The 23,191-nt window shown below is 40.8% G+C and overlaps 2 protein-coding genes across 6 annotated transcripts in view; both read left to right on the top strand.

Annotated features, from left to right (window-relative positions):
- Nucleotides 1-380: 380 nt before the first annotated feature.
- On the top strand, nt 381-14,261 carry pnpla2 (patatin-like phospholipase domain containing 2). The gene is made up of 9 exons (XM_012851995.3): nt 381-916; nt 3,142-3,374; nt 6,084-6,149; nt 7,583-7,792; nt 9,183-9,243; nt 9,627-9,815; nt 10,848-10,980; nt 11,749-11,871; nt 12,460-14,261. The coding sequence occupies exons 1-9, from the start codon at nt 730-732 to the stop codon at nt 12,779-12,781; spliced, it is 1,524 nt and encodes a 507-aa protein (XP_012707449.2). The 5' UTR covers nt 381-729; the 3' UTR covers nt 12,782-14,261.
- A 1,686-nt stretch (nt 14,262-15,947) lies between these two features.
- The window catches only part of zmp:0000001167 (protein phosphatase 1 regulatory subunit 12A), a 29,558-nt gene continuing 22,314 nt past the window's right edge, over nt 15,948-23,191 (top strand). For 3 of the 5 annotated variants that reach the window (XM_012851993.3, XM_021310292.2, XM_021310291.2), the window contains exon 1: nt 16,076-16,351. In XM_012851993.3, coding sequence (XP_012707447.1) covers nt 16,076-16,351 — 276 coding nt within the window. Of the gene's footprint in view, nt 16,352-23,191 lie in introns of all 5 variants that reach the window. The other 2 variants (XM_036148790.1, XM_021310290.2) reach the window with 2 other exon arrangements.

The raw sequence follows: 23,191 nt of genomic DNA, 5'->3' as shown, positions 1-23,191 counted from the left end.
CGATCGATATGTAAACAGAAGGTTCCAGAATGACATACAGGAAATCAATACACATTTCTTCAACTCTATTTTCTTCTCTAAACACACATATTGTGAAATAAATTTCCAAATAAGCCTTACTCTGGTCCCTGGAAAAAAAACATTACCAAAAAAAGGAGGAACACAAACACTGAACAAAACAAAACGTGGAGTTCCGCCTGGGGAAATAAGTTTTGCCAACGTTAGAAAAAGTCACCGCGAACTGAGTTCACCCACAGTTCAGCGATGAAGACTCTGATTGGCTGGAATGCAACTCGGCTCAGTGCTGATTGGTTAAGATTGTTTTAAGGGTAAAATGTAATTGGACAAGCAGCCCATCCTGTACCCGCCCCCCTCGGTTATGCAAACAAAGCGTGTGAAGTAATAACAATCGCCCCGAAGTTTACTACGTATTTATTTCCTTGGACCGACCTGACTTTAATACAAAATAATTGCTAACAGCATTGAGGGAGCAGCGTATCTTTTTTTGTTTTTCCTAAATTGTGTTAACTTTTAAACACCAACGTAGGACGTCTGCTGTGCGATAACTAACTAACTTGTTAAAGCTTTAAGCACAGCAAGCAGAAGGGAATGGCATAAAATAGAGATTGTCTTTAGTTGCAAACAAAGCTGTAAGTTAGGGTTAGTGAACGGTAACATCTGTACTCGAAGCGCGGCTTTTCCTTTTGCTGGGCTCAGCTGTGGACCAGCATGTTCCCGTTAGACTCGCCCTGGAACATCTCCTTTGCGGGCTGCGGCTTCCTCGGGATCTACCACATCGGCGTGGCCAGCTGTCTGCAGGAGCAAGCGCCTTTCCTGGTGCAGAACGCCAGGCACATCTATGGAGCCTCTGCCGGGGCCCTCACCGCCACTGCTTTGGTCACTGGCGTGTGTCTTGGTAGGTAGCCTACCTGTCACTGTCTCTGTCTATATGTGTGTGTGCACCTGCATGGGATGAAGGGACTAATGTTGCATCCAACGTCGGAGGCAAACTTTTAGGCTCCAATCAAATCAGTTGCATGGATTATAGCCGTAAAACTCACATAACGTACTAAAATATGACCAATTTTAAAAGGACGTTTAGCTTTGGTCGTTTAAAATCCTTCTTCGTGTAACCCTTAAAGCAACATAAGTATCTTCTAAAAAATATATAATAATAACATTGATGCGTTAGTATTGTTTTTTTTAATGCGGTCAGTTAGTTCGTTAATGAGGTAGTTTATTTCAAATGTGATTGGAAAATAAAAGAATTACTGCAAAACATTTTTATTTAAACTCCTGCTTTTCAAATCTTCTGCAACTCATTTTCTTCCACAGTCAAGGTGATGGCAAAACCCAAATGATGACTTGCTAAAGAGCCTCATCTCTTAATGCAACATGTTTAAACACGTCACTGTAAAACTCAGCAGAAAACTCTATGCAGGAAATAATAGCTACCACAATTTTTCACAAAACAGTCCGTTGGGTCCATCAGTTAGCTCTACACTGACAATATCGTTTTAATATTAACTCTTTTGTTTGGATTAAACTTTCATTTCTGCTTATGTTTAGGTTAACCTGAGCAATAATACCACAGCTTATTCCACTAGTAGAAGTAGTATTTTCAGTGTCTTTACAGTAAAAAATACAATCTGACGTCATTTAATGTGCATGTGTCTAAATAAACATTTTTGTTTGTAAATGGTTGATATTACGTAAGTTAGCTAAGGCAACCAGTCTCCTCACTGGAACTCAGCTGCTGCATATAAGATTTAAGTTGGCTCATCTTAAATGATGCATCGAGGACAACCTAATAATATTTAACTTAAGTAAATGTAAATTCATTATTACAAAATAAATGACTCAAAGTTAAACTCTCCTAACATTATTCACATACTGAACATACTTTTAAACCAAACACCAGTGGTTTAATCTAGGTGTAACTATATTGTTATATTACTGTTCGAGCAATGACTCAAGATGATTAAGTCTCCACCAACTTTGAGTTGAACATTGTTAGCGGGTTTTATTGAATGTTAAAATAACATCAGAAGAATTTTTCTTTTGCTTTTTTTTTTAAACAGAGCCATGTTGTTGTTTTTCTCTGCTGTCTTCTTAGAATGAAATGGATCACCTAATGACGTCATTAACACCAAACGATGGTCAAAGTCTCTTTATTTGTCTCCCTTGGGAGAAACTTCCCTCGAGAGAGGGGTCACACTGCACCGCCACGTTGCACTCTTCCATAACATCACAAGGATAATAAATACATGAACGATTTATTAAAATCTATATTTAAGGGGGGAAAAAATCATCACTTCGTAACTTAGTGTTCTAAGTTACTTTAAACAGTGCCGTTTACTCATGGTTAGAAAAAAACTGAATCCAACCTATGAATACAATATTGACAGACTAAACTGGTTAATGAGGAATTAGCTTTCTATTCCTCTGGATATGTTTATCTCTTGCTCTGTGTTTATTAATAACTATAACAGATAACTGAAGGAACCGGTTATGCTTACAGAGAAGAACCCTGTACCTTCGTCTCGAGTTTAGTAAGACTTACTCAGAGTACAGAGTGTAGGAAGGATGTGTGATAATACAATCTGTCTGTCTGAGGATGGTCTGTTCAACCAGTTGTTAAGGAGTTAAAGGAGCTGTCATGCTCATAATCTTTCCTGCTGTCTTAATCATAGTTGAAATCTGAGCTTTCAATTTTACAGCCAAGTTACCAAGCCAGCATGCGATGCTATACTTTAAAATTGACCGTCGTGCTGTGTAAAATCATTATGTCTGTACAAACGGCACACATAGGACAAGAGATTTAGAGCAAATATAATAAACAAATCAGTGTATAAACAATGCTAATTGTTGTTCCAAACTGCACCTTATTGATCTTATTACTATTTACTATTGTCATTGTTGCTTATGTTTTTTTAAGACTCTAGGCTCTACTCAATGATACCTATGTATATAAATGAAGTGTATGCATATGAAGACCTTGTCTTATTTTTGCATTAATCTCAGAGCTCTAAAATGTCATCAGTCTAACTGTTGCACCACTAAAACAATACATGTTGTCCAACCCTGATCTTTGGTTGCAGTCCACATGATCACAAACACTGTTCCTTCGATATCCTGCAGGAGATGCAGGGGCAAGCATCATTGAAGTTGCTAAGGAGGCGAGGAAGCGGTTCCTCGGACCCATGCATCCCTCTTTTAACTTGGTGAAGATTGTCCGTCACGTACTGAGCCGCACTCTGCCTGCTGACAGCCACCAACGGGCCAACGGGCGACTGGGAATCTCTCTGACCCGGGTCGCAGATGGAGAAAATGTCCTGGTGTCTCACTTCAACAATAAGGAGGAGTTGGTGCAGGTATTTATTACATAAAATTAAGTATTAGACACCTACTTTTCAGGATGTCAACTCTGGCTTTTCTGCAGTGTAACAAGCTTTTCCTCTAACATTTATCTGGGCAGAGTAGGAGTCTGCCCAGATAAATGTATTTCGAAAAGGACTCAATGAAAATCCTGATGCGCCTTGTAATGGCATTGATTTCTTAAGTAAAGCAAAAAGCATGGACCCTAAGCAGAATTTGATCCAGAGCCCCAATTCCACTTTTGATCATTCAATGAATAAATAGCAGTACATTTAGAGTTAATTTTATTCTGAATAATCAACATTTTAAAGCCAAATACCAATACAAATAGAAAAAGGAAAACATTGTGTTGTAAAGTAAGTTTGGTCAACTTGTCAGATAAGTCTGGCTAGTGACATTCATGGCTTTTGTCAATGAGCTGTTTTACTAACAGACTCATGGACTCTTTAGAACCATAAAGATGTACAGTGCAGATATCTGAAGGAACAACGACCATAGGTGATGTAATTTTACAGCATGTGGTGCCATTAGCATACACCACTTGGTCTCTGTCCATCTGTTTTTTTTTAGATATTTATTCTGTTTTTGGACATGTATTATTTACTCGCATAGCAGCAGACTGTATTTATTTAATATCCCTTTAAATGGGACTAATAAAGTGTCCATTTCAATAATTAATTCATTCATGCATTCATTTTAAATCATACCAATAAACTATATAATATTTCCTATTTATGGTAACAGTATAAATTACAGTTGCTAGTTGTTTAAAATACAAATTTTAAATTTAAAATAATTGCTCGAAAAGGTGAGAGTAAGTAAGTACATCATTAGGTATGGTAGCTATGCACAAAATTCATTGATCAGATTGAAAAGTGTTCGGATTGAAAAGAAAAAAATTATCCCAATACATCGTTCATATGGACACAAACTCAATTGATCCGATCATGATGTTTCTTTACATGCACCAGGTTTTATTCAGAATAGTAGCACTCTGACTCTGCGCTCTGAGGCTTTATTGTCATTATGTAACCATAATGACATCTCTGTTGAGCCATGGGCTCAGAGTTCACATATAACAAACAGAAACAAAATAGATACATAAATGTTTAAGTTGAGTGTGCCAAACAACACCTCATAAGAAGCTAAAAAGTGTGAAAATAGCCCATCTGGGAAAATATAAATGTTCAAGTCAAAGAAAAAGCCGGGTAGCAGTTTATTTACAGAGCAATATAAAATACTGTGCAATTGCATGCACATTGAAATGTTCAAGTTAGTCAAAAAGTTCAAGTTAACTATGACTCAACAAAAGCAGTGGAGATGAAGTAAACAAGAGAAGAAACAGTTGACGTCACACATCCAAAGTGGTCGCGTTCAGTTTTGCAAACACTCGTGAGGAATGGCCGGTGTGTTTGTAACAGCTAAACAGAAATAAAGGCTTAGAGACGTAGAAGAAGATGGCATGTTCACCTGTTGCAGACAGAAAGACATGAAGACTTGAAGATGGGGAATACAGCCTGTCTCTAAAGCCCATAGGGATCTTTTAATAAAAGGGGCGGGGACAGCCCATTTGCGTCACTGTTCAATGTGTCGAGCATAGACTTAGCTTTAAGGTGGAGGTCACCTGGTGCAGCTGCAGGATGTGAGACTGATGCTGCACCTCTGGTTGAGAAAGATGTTCAGACCTTCCACTGCTCGAAGAGTCGAAGTGTGCAAAGCTGTTTAAGGTGTCAGAGAAAGCTGGGCCATTATAACCTTATAATCTATGTTGGTCCTGATGCCTCTACACATGTGACGTGGTTTGCTGCTGCTGGAGTGGTCCTCAATGTGCTGCTTGTGCCTGTGCTTTGCCTTCTGGATGCCCCTTTTCAGCTCACTTCTAGCCCTACTGTAGTCTCCTGATCTGTATGCTGCCACTGCACTGTGCTGTCTACCCGTGGTTTCTGGTCAGAAAACGTTCTGATCGTCTTCATGGGTAGGATGTCTGAAAGATGTCACATCAACATGCAGCACACACGCGTCTGTGCAGTTTGCCCCAATCCAAATGGCATGGTTGGAACAAGTATTTAGAAGGATGCTGTTTGAAATAAGGATCGGCATAAACCACCTGTCCCATTGGGAATAGTTTAATTCCAGTTGAGCTTAATCCGATCACAATATTCTGACCGCCGTGTTTACACGTATTTTTATTCTGATCAGCCCTTTATTCCATTCTGCTTGAGTCAATGTAAACATAGTTAATGCTTGTTTTCAGATCTACATATTCTGTGTGAGAAGTCAGGCACCCAAGAGAGGTCGGTTGCTGGCCTGGAGGCCCCTATTACTTGTACTTTGGGCCAGCACTAGAGTCCACCTGCACCTCTTCTCAAAATGTATCTACCCTTTTACTTTAATTTGGTGGATGACAAAGTTAATATCAGGATGTGCTCAGTTTCCCCGGAGGGCTTTCAGGCTTTAGTTGTTTTCCAGGTCAAAAAGAAAGTTTCCATATAATGCATCCATCCATCCATCCATTTTCTAACCTGCTTAATCCCTCATGGGGTCACGGGGCAATGAGAAATGCAATGAGAAATAAATTATATCCAAAATGATATCACAAGATCAGTAAACAATCAATGACTTTATACAGTCAATTTAACCTAATGTAATTTTTTTAGTGTGTAAGCAATTGCTCTCTGTCTGATGTTATGTGCTTTTTTTGCCAGGCATGTGTCTGCAGTGCCTACATCCCGGTGTATTGTGGCCTCATTCCTCCCACACTTCAAGGAGTGGTGAGTGAATTCATTCGGTTTCCTTTTTCTGTCGTTGCCATTCTCCTGTTTTCAGACTAATTAAGTTAAATTTACCTCGGGGATTTGGGAGTATTGATATTAGAAATGACAGTGCATGGGGATTTTTCTGATAAGATGCTGGGGGAGTCCAGTTGTTATATAACTTAGTGTTTCCTTTCATTCTGTTTTGTTTTGGTTGCTTTTGGCACATTTTCTTCTGTAACTGTGCCCACTGGGGCCCTCCCTTTCTTCAGAATGTGTTTGCTCTTAATGGCATGTGTGTAAACAGTGATTATAAAATCGCCTTAACGTTAGTGTTTGTCAGAAATCTCTATATCTCTCTTTCTTTCTCTTGGGAGTTAGGTGCTTTTTCCACGCTCTGTTTTGTTAGGCATGTTTCTGGTGCAAAGGTTTTTTTCTGAGAAATATCGTTGAACAGTGCCAGCAGCAGTCCCGCCCTCCTACTGTGACCTTTACCATGGGTTTTTCAGAGTTTACCACAGCATGAGTGCGTGTGTGTCTGTGTGTGTGTGTTGGGTTTGAGGCAAAACTTGGAGAGTGGCAAAGCCAAAATGTGATCAGGTGGCCTTGCGCATGCTTTGATGTTTGTTCAGTGCCCTCTTGTGACTTAAATCCTGATGTCACAGTCTGTCTACACACACTGAACCTACCTCAGTGTTTAAAGGCACTAACCAGCGGTTTATTTTTTTTCTTCTCACAAATACGCACTGATGATATAAAACCATGGAACTGTGGGTTTCCACAGAAGGACTTCAGAGAAGTCTTTCTGTGAAGTCGATGATGTCCTTCAGGACTTTTGGCAGATTTTGAAGCACTTGAGTTAAATTTGAGTTGCAATGTGCTAATTTCTATGCGCCTGAGCCAGATTCTGACTCAAGGTATACTTAAGCAAATGTTGATGGCAATAATTGTCTTTTCATGCACGGTTCTAACAAGTGCACACCTTTGAAGAGGAATTTTGCTTGGAAACAAGATAATGAAGAGGTCAAAATAAATTAAAAAAAATGACAAACTGATGTCGTTAAGACACCTGCGATCAGTTGCCTTTTGCCTTATGTGATGTCACGAGAGGCATCTTCGTTTGGACTCTTGCGGTAATATTTCATCTTGATTAAATAACGCAAAATAGCAAAGCAAATAACAGACGGAAATGGTATTCTGTAGGGGATGAACTATATCTAAAGTGAGTCTGATTGATTTTGCAGGAAAGTCTGGCTTTTAGCTTTAACTCTTCATAATCTTTGATAAAAACAAGCCCTTATCAATACAGAGGATATGACCTCACTATTATCGCATCCTGTTTCTTTCCTGCCTTGCGGATGAACGTCCCCTCAGTTCCGTTTCTGGAAACCTTGTGCGTTCATTGATCCGACTCTATTTGCTCTGCTGCTGTTTGTCTTTTGTCCGTTCAGCGATACGTTGATGGAGGAATCTCTGACAACCTGCCGCAGTACGAGATGAAAAACACCATCACCGTGTCCCCCTTTTCCGGAGAGAGCGACATCTGCCCCCGAGACACCTCCACCAACATCCACGAGCTGCGCTTCACCAACACAAGCATCCAGTTCACCCTCACCAACCTGTACAGAGTCTCCAGGGCTCTCTTCCCACCAGATCCGATGGTAAGCCTGTCTCATAGTGCCTTGCAAAAGTGTTCATACCACCAGTACCGACCAAAAGGATTCTTGGTTTTCAAAATGTTTCAAAAAACAAAAAGGGTGGTGGGCATTCAGCACACATATGTGTCCATCACACATCTCATTACTGAAATATTTGGTTATTCCTCTTTGCAAAAAGTTTAAGCTGAGTGAGATTGGATGGAGAGTGTCTGCAGACATCAGTCAAGTGTTTCAGAGACTCCCAAAGGGATTTATACATGGACTCTGGCTGGGTCACTCTAATACATCAATATGATTTAAACTAAACCACTCCATTGTTGCTCCAGTTGTATTTTTACGGCCGTCGTCCTGCTGGAAGGTGAACCTCCGTCCCACTTTCAAGTCTTCGTCACCCTCCAATATGTTCTTTTTTGGGGATTGCAACATTTAGCTTAATCCATCTTCCCATCAACTTTCACCCCGCTGGAGAAATGCCTTGCCACAGCGTGACACTGGCGCCGGTGTTGTCACTGTGGGGATAGTGTGTCCTGGGTGATGTGCTGAGTTACCACACACACATAGTATTCTGAATGTAAGCCAAAAAGTTCATTTTGGTCTCATCTGACCAGATTTCCACATATTTGCTCTTACATTTACATTTAATTCAACATTGGCTCACCTCTTTCCCCTCATCCATAAAGACGAGATTTGTGGAGCGCATGACTATTAGTAGTTATCAATCAATAAATGTGCCATTTATTTATATAGCCCATTACACAGCCAATAAAAGTGACCAAAAGGAGACTTAAAAATATCTAGAGATATACATAATTAGGAATAAAACATTGCGGTTCTACTTTGCTATTAAAAGTCAGCCTGAATAAATGAGACATGTTGACAGATTCCACCTGAGCTTCAGATCACTGCAGCTCCCCAAATTTACCACTTCTTCTCTGATTAATACGTCCTGCTAGTTTAGGTGAACAGTCGGGTCTTGTGATGTCTAAAGCTTGGGATACTGAATTATAACCCAACCCTGTTTTAATGCTACATAACTTGGACATGATGCTGTTTGTTCAGTGATGCTTTCTAACCACAGACAGGTAACTTCTGAAGGCAATTGGTTTCCTGGATAATTTTTTTTTTTTAGCCATATCAGATTTTAACAGGCATGCACTCCATGCTTTTATGATTTATATGAGGAAAAATGTAAACCATTGTCCTTCCACATTACAAATATGTGCTTATTTGTGTGGTTCTAACCCATAGAATCCCAATAAAATAGTTTCAATGTGAGAAACCGCTAAAATGTTTAAGGGATGTGAATAGTTTTGCAAGGCTTTCTAAGCTGGAGTGAGCAAACTGGACGTCTTTGGCACATGTGGGATTGATATATATGTGTGTTTGAATGCAGGTCATGAAGGCCATGTGCAAGCAGGGATACAAAGATGCTCTGCACTTTTTAAAGAGAAATGGTAAGAGTCTTGTTTTATTCTGCGAAAAGCCTCAAAGCTCTTTAATAAATCTCGCTCACAAACCAGTCTCATCGATTTCTTGTTTTTTGTCTCATGACCACAAAAGTTTTGTTTGTACACAGCGTGTAGCCCTGATACGCTATCAGTACTCATGCTTCCTGTTACCATGTCAGCAAATCAACAGACTACTTTTCCTTGTGATAGCGCTCAAATTTCTCCCTGTAGTTATTTATGTGCACACAAACCTACACGGTTTCCCCAGGTCAGAATGCAGTGATTATTATAAGGTTGCTAAATAAGACATTTACCGGCGATATAATTTTTTTTTTCTGTGCAGATTGATGAACGATTAAGGCTAATGTCCATTTTTTTGTGAAATTCAGGATTGCTTAATTACACTGGGCCTCAAACAGACAGACCATTGCTGGCCAACAGAGAAGAAAACGAGGCTCATGATGAAAAAAACAACCAGGCAGAAGAGGGGGCAGAGATGGAGGCAAAAGTGGTGCTTCATGCCAGCTCCTCGCTGGATGAGCACATCATGGAGTATCTTCCACCCGCCGTGCACAAAGGTAAGGCCAGTGTCAGCATTAGTGGTCTGACGTTGGCTCAACCTGACAGCGTACCATATCTAAAATGTCCATTTACTTTATATAATTTATTCAGTGTCCAATTAAAATGTAAGGCAGCCTTTGTTTTGTTTTTGATCTCTGCTTCATCGAGTGTCTTTGTTTACCTGCTTGTTCGGTAACTTAACAAATATGTTCTTGTCGTTTCTGGTACACATAATTTTTTTTCTAATGAACAAATTTCCCTTCTTTGATCTTCTTGATAATTCCCTCTGTGGGGGGGGGGGGGGGGGTGTCATTCTGACTTCAGTTTCTTTAGTTAGTTACATTAGTTAGTGACAAAAACACCTTTTTCTAGAAATGGTCATGTGTATAGACTGGACAAAAAGCAGGATTCCCGCACCACATTAAAATCAATGGAAAATTGGTAGTTTACATTTAGTATGTTGCAAATCTAGATTAAAGGGAAAATGAACATAAACTTTTGAAAAATGCTGTTGTTTCCAAACTTTTCCATGTTATGTTTTCTAAAAGACAATAACGTGGATTTTGGAAAGTACAGTTTAATTTAGAAGTTTGCAAAACTCATCATCGGCATGAATTTCAAATTCATTTTAGGAAGTTAATGATTTCTTTGAGCCATTCCTTTTTTTCGGGGTGGAATGACCCTACAACAGAAAACTTTGGTGATTTAAAAAGGTAGATGTAAATTTTGAACATATTTACTTTGTATATAAATTTTTTCTGTAAAATTGTATATACGGGCTGAAACATATAAATACATTGGCAAATGTATGAGCAACGCTTAAATTCAAATACATCATCAAATGCAATACATTCATGCTCAAGATGAGTTTGTATAACACGGATTCCAACAGCGGCGGGTAAATGCTTTTATTCAGATGGGATAAATCATACCCACTAAACTAAGCAAGTCTACGCATAACAAAAAGAAAATCATGTATCATGTGCAATTTTATAAAATTTTTACTAAAACAAAGATGGTTAATTGTGTCTGTTTGGCGCCCCCTGCAGCTTTACTCGAGGCGTGCATGGAGAGGAGGAGCCTGGTGCAGTCTCTGGGCAGCCTGCTCCCTGTCAGAATGGCCTCTGCCATGATGCTCCCCTACACTCTCCCTCTGGAGTCTGCCATGTCCATGACTCTCAGGTGCTGTCTGACTTCACCACATCTCACCCTTTTTCCCACTCCTTTTGATAAGCAGTGTGTCTGATTGTGCGTTTAGTACCTTAAGCCATTTTTCAAGAAAAAATATATATATATTTTTATGACTGAAAATTCTTAGATTTAAAATGTATTTCTTCTGCTTCTCATTGAAAATTTAGAAAAATACAACTTTGAATAAAAAATCGTGTTCATAAACACTACTGCAATATAGGCACCTGTGAAAATGTTAGCTTGCTCTTTTTTTAAGTTAATCACAGTTTCTAGCAACTTTTAATTAGTAATACATGACTTCCCTATTTCCCTGGAATATGAGTATGATGATACAGTTGGCCCATTTCTCTTGACCACTTCTCAAAATGGGTAAGACAGGGGAACATCTAATTGTTTTGTGTGTTTTGGAGACAGAAAATTACTAAAAGACAACTCCCAATGGCCATAAATTTGCCCATATTTAAACTTATGCCAACAATAAATACATCTAAAATAAATAAGACTGGGACAAACGAGGCTGGATGAAAACTCAAGTCTATCTTGAGAGCATGAACAGTGAAGAGCATGGTTTAAAAAGATGGTTTAAAACAAATTACCTCCTGACGTCACCGAATCCCTATAACCTCATAACCTCATTTTAAGCCTTTTGTGCAAACCCCACTCGTACCATTGAAAGTTGAAACCAGTGTTTATCCCTATTACTGCGGATGCCTACTTTGTGCACTGACTGATGATGATGATGATGTCTTCCGTGTACAGACTTCTGGAGTGGCTTCCAGATGTGCAGGAGGATGTGGGCTGGATTCGAGAGCAGATACTTAAAATCCTGCAGCGTATTCTCCGTCAGGCTTCCAGAAACTTTTCCCAGCACGTATCTGCCAGGTAGTTAAAATGTCTCTTAAACCAACAGACTCAGCAACTTACAGCTACAGACTAATGCGCCATAACATGTCGGTCTGTAGCCCTGACATGTCTGTACACACCGGACTGACAGATGCTGCTATTGAAAACCTGTCATCTTCACATGATTTCAGCTTCGAAGGGCTTGCAGAAACATAACATTTTAGGCATTTGGGGGTGGCAGGAACATGAAATTACTAAAACGTTAGCAACTGAGCTGATGCTGAATGAAAAATTGTTGCTTATTTGCACATTCAAGTTGTCACTATTTCAGAGATAGACAGTAAGCTTACAGTTTTAGCTGCATGTTTGCCTCAGCTCACTCCTTATAGAATAAAATCTTGCACTACTCTGCTCCTTAACTGCATTGATACCCATGTAGGGAAAGTCTGGAGCACTCTAGGTATTTTGAGTAGTATTTTTTTTCCTGAAAAGCTGAGTATGACACTGTGAGATTAAAGTTAGGTCCGTCTAAAGGTTTACCTATCACTCAATAATAAGAAACTATTTTAATGTGCATTTATTTACAATAACTTGAGCTGACTTTTAATTCGCAACCCCTTCTGATAGGCTGTTCTGGCACCTGGAGCTGCACCATTACAGGTCCCTTCCATCCAAGTCCAGCTCCACCAGCCTCTTTCCCACCTGGATGAACAGCGGTGGCTCTTCAGTGCAGGATGTCTTCGACCACTACAAGAACCGGTTTTTGTCTGGGGTTTTCTGCATCGATATGGACCTTCAAGGCTCCCTGAAAACCGGAATGATGCCGCCAGATACCAGCCGCGTGGCCAGATTTTTCCTACAAGACGTAGCAGAACGCAAAGGTTATTTCAATACTCCTCATGGGGGCAAACCTGCTAAAACTCTGAGCAGATCTAGGAGCTTTTGGTAGGCTTCTGCTGTGACCGTACTCCTGATCCAGGAAGAGTGAACAACAGATATAAGGCGCATTTCTATGTGTGTTGTCTCTTACACTAAAATAAGAGCTGCATTGTGATTACAGTTCAAATGCAATCAGCTTCTTTGTGTGGTGTTTGGAAAGGGTCATATAGTACTTTGCAAGAGTATTTATACCTCCGTGAGCTTTACACCAACACACAGTTTTGGTTAACTTTAAAGCGGAAGAAAAACTGTGGTTTAACTTTTTTTTTCCACATGGAAATATTTTCCACATAAAAATAGCATGCATTTGTAACAAGCCCCCCTGAGTCAATAACTGTAAAATCACCTTTTGCTGCATTTGCATTTGCTATCCCTGCGGAAGAAAAGCATCCCTACGCCACACCATGATGCTGCAACTGTCTGGACGATGTGTTCAGGGTTATGTGCAGTGTTAGTTCTCTGCCACACGTAGCAATTCTTAAATGCATGCCACATTTTTCAGATTTTTCTTTGGAAAATAATCCCTGAAAACCATGTATTCTTTTTCTTCCCCTTAGCAGTTATGCTCCACTTTTGTTTCGTCTCTCACGTGAAATCACCAAAAAAGAAATACACCAAGGTTGGTCGTTGTGATGTGAGAAAATCCTTTCTAAAAAATGTTTAAGATGTATAAATAGTTTTTCAAGGCACTGTAATTTACTCAGTGCACACTCACTGCGTCTTAAGACTTTGTTTGGACCGATGACTGACTCTGAAATAAGCCATTAGCTTTGGAGAGTCAGACAGTATTACATCAACAGAAGCACAATTAAACTTTGCACAGGCACTCAGTCGTGCACAAACTTGAATTACAGGATGTTACAAAGAAATGGCACGGTAAAAAAAAAGAGTGTTGACGTTTTTAGTTGAAGCCAGTCAGGCACAAAGTGAAGCAGCATTTTCCTGCTTCCAGTTATTTCTGGCTCACAGGAAGTGCGGAACAAAACGCAAAACACTAGAGTTGGGTTTGTTACAGGCAGTTACTCCATTTATGTGATGCAATTTTCAGTGCACTGTGCTTAAAGAAGGCTTACTTTGTCAGTGTGTTTTAACAAATGTACTAATGTAAATGTCTAAAACAAATTGATGTGTATAAAATAAATTACTGTAGCGAATAAAACGCTTTTTATGATTGTTCATTGTTGTTTTTTTAATCGCTACTTGTTGGGTTTAAGACATCTCTGGTGTTTTGTTCAGTGTCATTTTGTAGCTAATCAATCATTTTTATTCTGAACTGCAAATTTTCTACTGATGGTGTAACCAAGTTCTTTAAAAAAAAAAAAACGCATCATGTTTTTCTTCTACGTTTTAATTTGGCTATTGGGCCTTTTGATTTGCTTTAAACTTATTTTTTGCCAAGTCAATGTAATGTGCTGAAATTGTCACCAGGTGTCATCATGTTTGCAGTTTATGATCTTGAAATAAACTTCTGCTCTTCCAGATAAACAACAGCTCATGACTACAACTTGGTTAAACAACTATTACTCTCTTTGAGAATGGATGAAGCAACAAGACACTGACAAACAGGAGCAGCAGTTTTCATATGCTGCAGACCCTCTCTCACTGGTCCAGGACACACATGGACTGTAGCGAAGGCGTGGCTTTCAAGTAGAAAATGATAAAATTGTTAGTCTGGTTGAACAAAAAGGAACAGCAGGAATAAGTTGCTGACAGATTTTATATTTTTATGCATCAACGTAAGCTGGATCTTCTTTCGGTGACCGTTAAAACCGCTGCAAGTTTAGATTGCATCACACGGATACACAGACACACACCGGACAAACAACCATCCAATTTAGAGAGTCCAATTAACCCAGCTGTCATATTTTTGGATTGTGGGAGGCAACCATAATATCCGGAGAGAACCCACATGTGCATGGGAAGAAAATGCAAACCAGGCTGGGATCCAAACCTTGGGCCTTCTTGCTGTGAGGCCACAGTTCTGTAGCAGCACATGTTTGGGACAACATAGTTATCTAGGCTAGAGATGTTCATGCAATTCAGTAAACACTAAAACAAAAGAAAATATTTTAAGTGCAAAAAAACTTACAATTTCTAATGCAGGAACATGAGGCTTTTTTGTGCTCATGTTTAATAAAACTAACATACAGCTCTAAAACAAATGCATTATATATATATATATATATATATATATATATATATATATATATTGCATTTGTACAAAAACCCCTTCCCTATATCGTTTTGCAAAGTTTTATTTGTTAATGCTTTATTGTAATCAGCAAAATAAGCAAAACAACGTCAAACACTCAAGTAACAGACACGCTGTAAGGTTATTGTATAGCTGGTAACTTTATGTTAAGAGCACAACTTCATGTGGTCTTAACATTTGCTCAAGAACGATGCTTAGGCCAAGCAGCTGCATCCAAAACCAACAGCACCAAGTGGCACAGTAAGCACCAGATGAAGTGGTCTGCAGCAGGAATCACTTTCACTATAACCCAAGAGTTCACTGTCCCTTTTTGCAAAATAAACATATTTTTATAGTTTTTTTAACATGTCATTTTTGAAGCTATATAAATGCAAGCGTGCTTAAAAGGGAAGAGCAGCGGAATAAAATACAAGTGTAGAAGAAGCTCACTGGAGGGTGGTGCTGGATTTTAGAACAGGCTCCATGGTGGTGACCCCTGGTCAGTAGCATGCCACTGCCACACTCAGGAACACAAGATATGCGTTCACTGAAGTGATGAATTACACTTTTCCACCAGGAAATCCCATTGATTAGTCTGGCTTTGACATTTTGTCCACTGCGCTTCGTCAAATCTAAACTTTTGTGCAGAGGGGATAATAGTTTGTTGCTTCAGCAACACCATGGCGCACTAGTGCACAAAGGACCTGCAGAGTCTTGACCTAGTGTTTCATAGAATATATAATGTGAACATAACATAATTCAGCTGAAGTGTGTCCGTTCTAATTATTATAGATTTAGTAGGAAAGCGGATAAAAGGTGACTCAGTGTCGTTAAATACAACAGAAAAGCCATTTCAAGTGCTGCAACTAAAGCAACCATTCGGAGGCTAACTTAGGCGTCGTTAAAAAGCTTCTCTTAGTAAATTCCGAGCAGCCCCTGAAGGCACCACGGGGAAGTTCTCAGCAAAGTTTGCGGGTTCGCTTCTAGAGTTTGTCCACCAGGGGGCGCAGCACGGGACGGGGGGGTTGAGACGGCTCAATCTAAACACCGCACTCCGCTGCTTCTCCTCCTCGTACCATGAGCTGAATCTGTCCGGGGACACACCAGGGGAAGATGGCGGCCACTGACCATTCCCGGTCCGAAGCTGCCAAACAGCGACGGCAGGATCAGCTGCAGCGATGGCTGGGCTCGGAGACGGACCGGACGGGGTCGGAGGCCCGGAAAACCACGGGCGGCGCTGGGACGCGGCGGGCGAAAGTGCAGTTCGCGCAGGGAGCCGTGTTTATGGCCGCCTGCTCCGCCGGGGACCGGGAGGAGGTGTCGGCGCTACTCCGACAAGGAGCTGACATCAACCACGCCAATGTGGACGGGCTGACAGCGCTTCACCAGGTGGGCAGCTTTAACTTTGTGTTATCGGGGGAGTTTTTGTGTATTTTACTTTATTTTTTCTTCAGGCGTCCGACGGTCTCTAAACTAACCGCAGCGTTGATCCGTTAATGAGATGAGGCGTTCAGGTTATCTAACCAGTGAGGTAAAATGCGATGCTTTCTAGGAAACCAGGTTCTGCAGCTTCAACGAAACGCTTGGGTTTGTTCAGGGAGGATCAGGCAGTATTTGTGGCCTGTTTGCAGATCACAGTTTCTTTGCTTTGGTACGAACACGTCCGCCTTACTTTTTTTTTTTTTTTTTTTTTTTTTTTTTAGCCTTGCACCGCACAGTAAAAATGGGGTCATATCTAAGCTGCTGGGATAATTTTTATTTCTTTATAGACGCAGACTGGCGAGGTTGGGACAGACACTCCCTATGAAGTGAGATACTGTAATCATCTAGTCAACAAACTGGTCCTGACGTAGAGAAGCGTGAATCCACGGGAGAGAGGGTTTTGGGAATGATTTCAAAGAGGATGCTGCAAACTCCGCGTGTTGATTGTTTATTTTCATTTATTTAACTTGAGCGCAGTGCAACTGTCAGCCTGGTCTCCAAAGTTTTTATCGGGCCATTAAATGAGAGTTTTGTGAATAAAGAGAGTAAAGGTTATTGATTAGTTCAACTTCACTCGCAAAGTTTTATTGCGAATGAAGTTCAAGTTCGTCCTGAGTAAAGTTCACGTGCCCCTTGGAAACTTTGCAGGACTGGGTGCAGAGCAGGAAATTACATCACTGTTAAGGTGAAGGTGAAAACAGATTTCAAAACGCGTTGTTCCTGGTTATTTTTGATAGACAATGGTAATGGGTCAGGAACTCAGCCTTGTGGAACCCCTTTGTGGACTAAATGCGAGGTTTGGAGCTTCTGCTCTCAAGAAAAGTAAACCAGGGCAGTTTAATGTCCAGTTAAAACACATAAAAAGGTGCTTGTTGGGTTAAATTGATTATTTTTCTAGTAAACATTATGTAACTGTAAGCTTTTTTTTTTTTTGCACGTTAACTGGAAGTGATATATTTACATAAAGGGGACCGCTGCCCTGCTTTACTTTTTTTTTTTTCAGTGAACCGCTATATTTGCAAAACCTCCAAATGCTTGAAGAAACAATATGTGTAAGACGTCGGTTTGAAATCGAGGGATCAAGCGATATCAAAAGGCTTTCAAACAATCTAAAGGCATAGAAAGATGGCGGCCGTTTTGTAACTTCATTGTTGGACTTCGCAGCCGCAGTAGAAGTGCCATGATGTTTGGCGAGGGATGAAACTAGCCAGGTATTCTTTCATTGGTCCACCGACTGAGGATTACGGCACTTCAAGAACTGTTTCTGTCTCCTTGTGACTTCAGACCCCCCCCCCCCCCCCCCCTCTTTCTGCCTGATGTCAACAGTGAGCCACTCTCTGGACAACATCACTGTCACACAAGCCATCTGCGACGCTGCATTTCCTCTTCATTTATAACGCAGGGTGTCAAACACGTTGTTGCTTCGTTGCGCAAGCTGAAGTCAAGCCCAGATAGTGTCGCATGTGATATTTAAGAAGCTGTAAACATTTTTTTTTTTTTTCTTTTTTTCCAGATTTCAGGTTCCCAGAGGAGCTATAAAAGCCCCGCAGTCATTTATAGCGACTAGTGGGACTTTTCTGTGAAAGCAATTAAACTCACTATAGTTTTTCCCCCCTATAGAACATTATTTCCTGGTCAGGTTTTCTATTTATTTATATATTTTTTGCTTTTTCTTGGTGAATCTTTATTTGTTCAAGAGCTACCACAGTCCCAAAATCAAGCCTCTGGTCACACCGAGACGATTTTCAGACCCAAACGATGTTTCTTTTAGAACTTCTGTATCGCCTCCCACCAGGGCTGGGCGTATCATTTTATCATTATTATGAAAGAATTCTCATAACGATAAGAATTTGGGTTTATATTGACGATAAATTCCTATTAGAGATGTCTCAAAAAAAAAAAAAAAAAAGCTGCCAGCATTGTCAGGATTTTTACTTTAGCCATTTTCTCCACTGTTGGTTTCTTCAGAGCATCAATATATGAAAAAAATACCTAATTAAAGCCGTTACTGTGTGCAGTTTAGTCATAAAAATCCCATTTCTTTATGTAACTTGTTTCCTGATTAAACATATCTTTGTTTTAATATATTTTACATTATTAAATGTGTTGTTGTTTTTTTAGGACAGTATTTGTATTTAAGGGGCTATAATTGACATGAAGTCACAACCTAGACTAAAAAGACTACAAGAAGCTGGTAATAGTCTTTTATCATCACTTTTCTCGTTATAGCAATAGTCCCACAGTATATCATGATAAAATTTAAAGTCCTCTTCGTCCATCTCTACCTCCTCTCCTGCTGGAAGTGATCAACGAGCCCAATACTACTACCGGTTAGCCCAGAAAGGCCTACCCGCGGCGTACAGCCTAAATGGTTATACTAGTGCCCAATGTGCCCAGACCCTAACCCACAGGCTACATAAACCAGATTTGTACCAGATAAAGTTCCTCGTCTCTTTTTGCTTCGGCTTTGCCATCGACAGCAGGTTCCACCACGATCTGGGGCTCAGCAGAGTCTTAATTCTGGCTCAGGTGTGTGAGCTGGAGCCCCCGTTTAACTCGAACGCGACTGTTTTAAAATCGGAGGTCGTCCATCCACCATGATGTTTGATGGTGTCGGCGGTTCATGCTTGATAATTGTGCCTATTGGCCCAAATAAACACCAAGCAGAACTAGGGAGTCCATCGGGAACCCCCAGTTAAAAGCCGCGTGACGGATTTAGTTTGATGCCCCATATGGTACCACGTACCGAGCGTCTCTATCCTTCCCTCCTCCGTCCAGTTTCTCCCCTGTTGCTCATCTGTTGCCTGGATACCCAAATCAAATATAGGCCTATACTCTCTCCAAACTTTCCATCCTCACCAACCAAAGACTTTCTCCCTCAGCAGAGACTTTTTCCTCCTCCTCCTCCTCCTCCTCCTCCTCCTGCTGCTCGGGCTGCCTCGCTCTCCCCGTCTCCTCCTCCTTCCTCTCTGCCAGTTCCCTGTGGAAGGGACTTCGGGGGATTTCGGATGAAGAAATGGAAAACATTCCTCAAACAGCACAAGCTGCCGTTGTCAAAAGGCGATTTTCACAATGAGTCACTTGATGACTTGGGGAACAAGTCTGCTCGGAGGTCCCGCGCGCACCTCCAAAGCTTTTAGGGTGAGGGGGGGGGGGGTCGAGAAGCTCCTTCTGTTCTTTCATTCAGCCTGGAGCGGCTACTTGTTCAGATAACCTCCCACCGAACAGACACACAGCCCTTAGCTGTGGGTGAAAAACAAAAAAAACGAGCTTTTGTTCCTCGTCTTCTGCTCTTACAACAAGCATGGCCACCTTAGTGTGTCGTTATGGCGATGAAACGGACGAAGGCTTGTAACAGCTTTGCGATTAGTTGATTTTTAGATGTAAAGCAAAGCCTCTTAGGTGGCTTAAGTCACTCCTGCAGGGCCCGCTTCTGTGTGAGGCTTTAGCATCCCGTAAACATGCTCATTTACTCTGGGCTCAGTTTGAGATATGAGGATGATTCCCGCTGGTTTGGGCGCTCCGTCCGGTTCTCAGGATCCAGCGGTCGATATCTGCGGTTTCCGTTTAAACTCATCTAGACTTCCTGATTGATTGCCATGACTTCAGGGATCCTTTCACCTTTCATCTGGAAACTCTGCTTGTTCAACACATTAGTCCGTTGAGCAAACACTTGGGAAAGCAACAGCATCCTCACGTCTCAAGGGTCTCCATCTTTTTTTGTTTTCTTTTGTAATGTCAGGCTATTTTTAAGCAGGGCGGCCTATGTATGGGCTTGGAGAGCTTTGAGCGTGCGTCGGCGGAGCGCAGATGCTTTTCCTGAAGACGAGCGCGGGGACGTCCTGCGCGGTCAGCGCCGCAACGATCCCGCCAGCAAGCGAAATGGGACCCAGCTGAGGTTTTCTTAATGAAACTGCAAAAACAGAACTAAAAATAGGTAAAACTTTCTTTAAATGAGTGTATTTGTCCTTGATTTGAGCAGGTAAATAAGATGATTTGCCAATAGAATAAGATTTTTCCACTTAAAATAGAAACAATTCATCTTATTTCAAGTGCAGGATGTCTAATTATCTTATTCTAGGGGCAAAGATACTCATACCATTGGCAGATAATCTTATTTACTGGCTCAAATCAAGGACGAATAGACTAACTTTAAGAACATTTTACTTGTTTTTAGATCCGTTTTTGCAGTGATATATGCCGCTCATAAAGTTGGGAGACAAAAAGGCCATCCTGCAGTCTTGTTTTCATTTCGGGGGTTCGTTGGAAACCAGCGAAGGGTTAATTGTCATAAAAGGAAGATGCGCGGAATCAAACCACAACTTGACAAATTCATTATAGGGATGCGCTTCAAACCATCTCTCTGTAAAGGCCAGATTCGTGCATCTAATGAAGTCTCCCTTCCACTGTTTCTCACCACCTGAGCTGAGGATTTCTACAGCTCCTCCAGAGTTCCCATGGACCGGTGCTCGCCTCACCCGTCGGTTCAGGTCCTACGGCCTTTACTTAGTAGATTTGCAGCTGGGCCGCATTCTATTGCATCAATTAAATTATCCATGAATGGATGCTATCAGTGCCTTCAGTTTCTTCCTATATGTTATTGTTTTTAGGTATAATAAAAAAAAAAAGTTCTAAGTATTTTTGTAAGGCACTGTATGCAGGCCTTACAGTGTTTTCCTCTGTCGGCCGACACATTGCGAGCGCTGATGGGTGAAGTGAGGAATCTTGATTTTCTTGCTAATGGTTGTACAGTGCTACAAGAAAACGGGTGAGAAACATTAGGCTGCAGAGATATTTACACACAGATGCTAAAAGCAGGGGGAAAAAAAGGACTCTTGTAAATATTGGATTGTACCTGAAAAAGCCACATCATGGTAGAAGGATGGGGTTATAGCCCAAATGGGCTCTTTTTTTCTTCTAATCAAACGGATCATTGCTGTGACGGTTGTGTGGAGGTACAGACATTGAAAAAGGTTGGTACTGCTTTTAATAGGAATGCAGGTGTTCATAGTGTGACTTTAAGCGTGTGCATTGGGCATCCGACCACGGAGCAGGAGCAAAAGAATCCTTTGAGCCGATGCATCCAGTGGGATATGCAGGGGACGGAGGTTTTAACCGTGGGGCTGGCCTACGATTTCCAGAGGTCATGAATAAAGTCTGTGAATGTGCAGAACGTGAGGAATTTTTCAGCGTGTTTGTTAACCAAGTGAGGATCGTCTGGTATGTTGTGTTTCATTATTGCTCATGTGCGCTGTTAGCAGCACCGTTTGACAGAAAAACGGCCCGTCCGACACCCGTTATTCAATAGCCAGGTTATCACAAAGAGATCTAGTAGGAAACAAGCCCACTGAGGCCAAAAGTATGGCATGTAAGCAGGTGCTCAGATCGGTTGGTTAAAAAACAATGTAGACTTTAATTTAAAACTTTCATCTATTTGAAAAATTATCCAGTCAATTTTAAGTATTTTTGTTCCCCCCCCAAGCTGACTAAAGCATGTTTTTGGTGCACATACTTTGAAGTATACTTTACTTTCTTTCCTTTTATTTCCTGAAGCAAATCCCTTATTTTTGTGTAAGCAGGTAACGTGCGTTTAGGTGCCGAGTTAAGATGGGGGAAAAATCTGAATCTCTCCAGCAGAGATGAAAAGCTCAGTTCTTGTTGAACTTAACCTAGTTTTTTCTTTTTATTTCATTATTTTTTAAGTTTTATTTATTTTGAACAAACCTGATCTAATGTAGCCTCTGTAGCTGATTGTTGGTGACTTGATTTAAAGTAATTTTTAAATTGAAATCCTCAGTAAACTACATTTTCTTTCGCTCCTCGCTGCGTTATCATCCAGAGCGGTTTGCTCATAAGGAAGGCTAACATTAGCATGCTGACCCTCTGTTTTGAGACGTTTTGATCATTCAGCTTGTAAAATATTTCACTGCTGTTCCAGTTCATCAGGTGTGAGAGGAAAAAAAACTTCCGAAATAAAGATGTTCTTCAGTTTCACTAACTTTGTGTTGAATGATATGGGGGGACAGGCAGCTGCAGGAGCCAAAACACTCTCTCACGCATTGGGAATGTCCTTGTAGAGGGTGAAATAATGGTTAAAAAAAAATAATGTGCACACTATAATACAGTTTTGCAAACCATGCACAGGGGAGAAAGACGTTAGAAATGCAAGAGGCAGCCCTGCGGCTCTCTGTGGGAGCAGCTAAGGTAAAATCAGAGGTGGTGCACCAACCACAGGTACCATGAGTGGAGCTACGTCAGGGACTTAGAACACCAGCCGTTCAGAAATGATTTAAATACGACATCCCTTTCATGTCCCAAACCATGCAAAATATGCATTGAACCCGTTTAGGCGTTAATTTCTACACAGTGAGCAAAACAAGATAAAATAACAGCTTGATAAGCGCCGGTGTCGCCATGAAAAAGGGGAGACGGACACAAATCCACTCAATGAAAGGCATCAAATTTGTTTTAAATACTTCTATACTTTTTAATTCAAAGCTAAATAATCTACACCTTCAATTTTCTTACATTTTTCCTAAAACTAAGAAATCAATGTGGTGTTGTTCGGCTCCTTTTGATCAGCCATTTGTTGTCTTCTTCAGCGTTTTAATCAGACAAATGTTGAATCAAACAAATAAAGGATACAGAGAAAGGGCAGACAGGAAAGTCTTAAGCCTGGCAGTCCTAAAAGTGTTCATCTGTAATGTGATCCATGTCTTTCATCAAGAATCCCGTCGGACTGGACGG

The sequence above is a fragment of the Fundulus heteroclitus genome, chromosome 2, assembly GCF_011125445.2.
Source record: "Fundulus heteroclitus isolate FHET01 chromosome 2, MU-UCD_Fhet_4.1, whole genome shotgun sequence".
Taxonomy (NCBI): Eukaryota; Metazoa; Chordata; class Actinopteri; order Cyprinodontiformes; family Fundulidae; genus Fundulus; species Fundulus heteroclitus.
The sequence above is the reverse complement of the archived record's forward strand: the minus strand, read 5'-3'. Positions and strand labels throughout refer to the sequence as shown.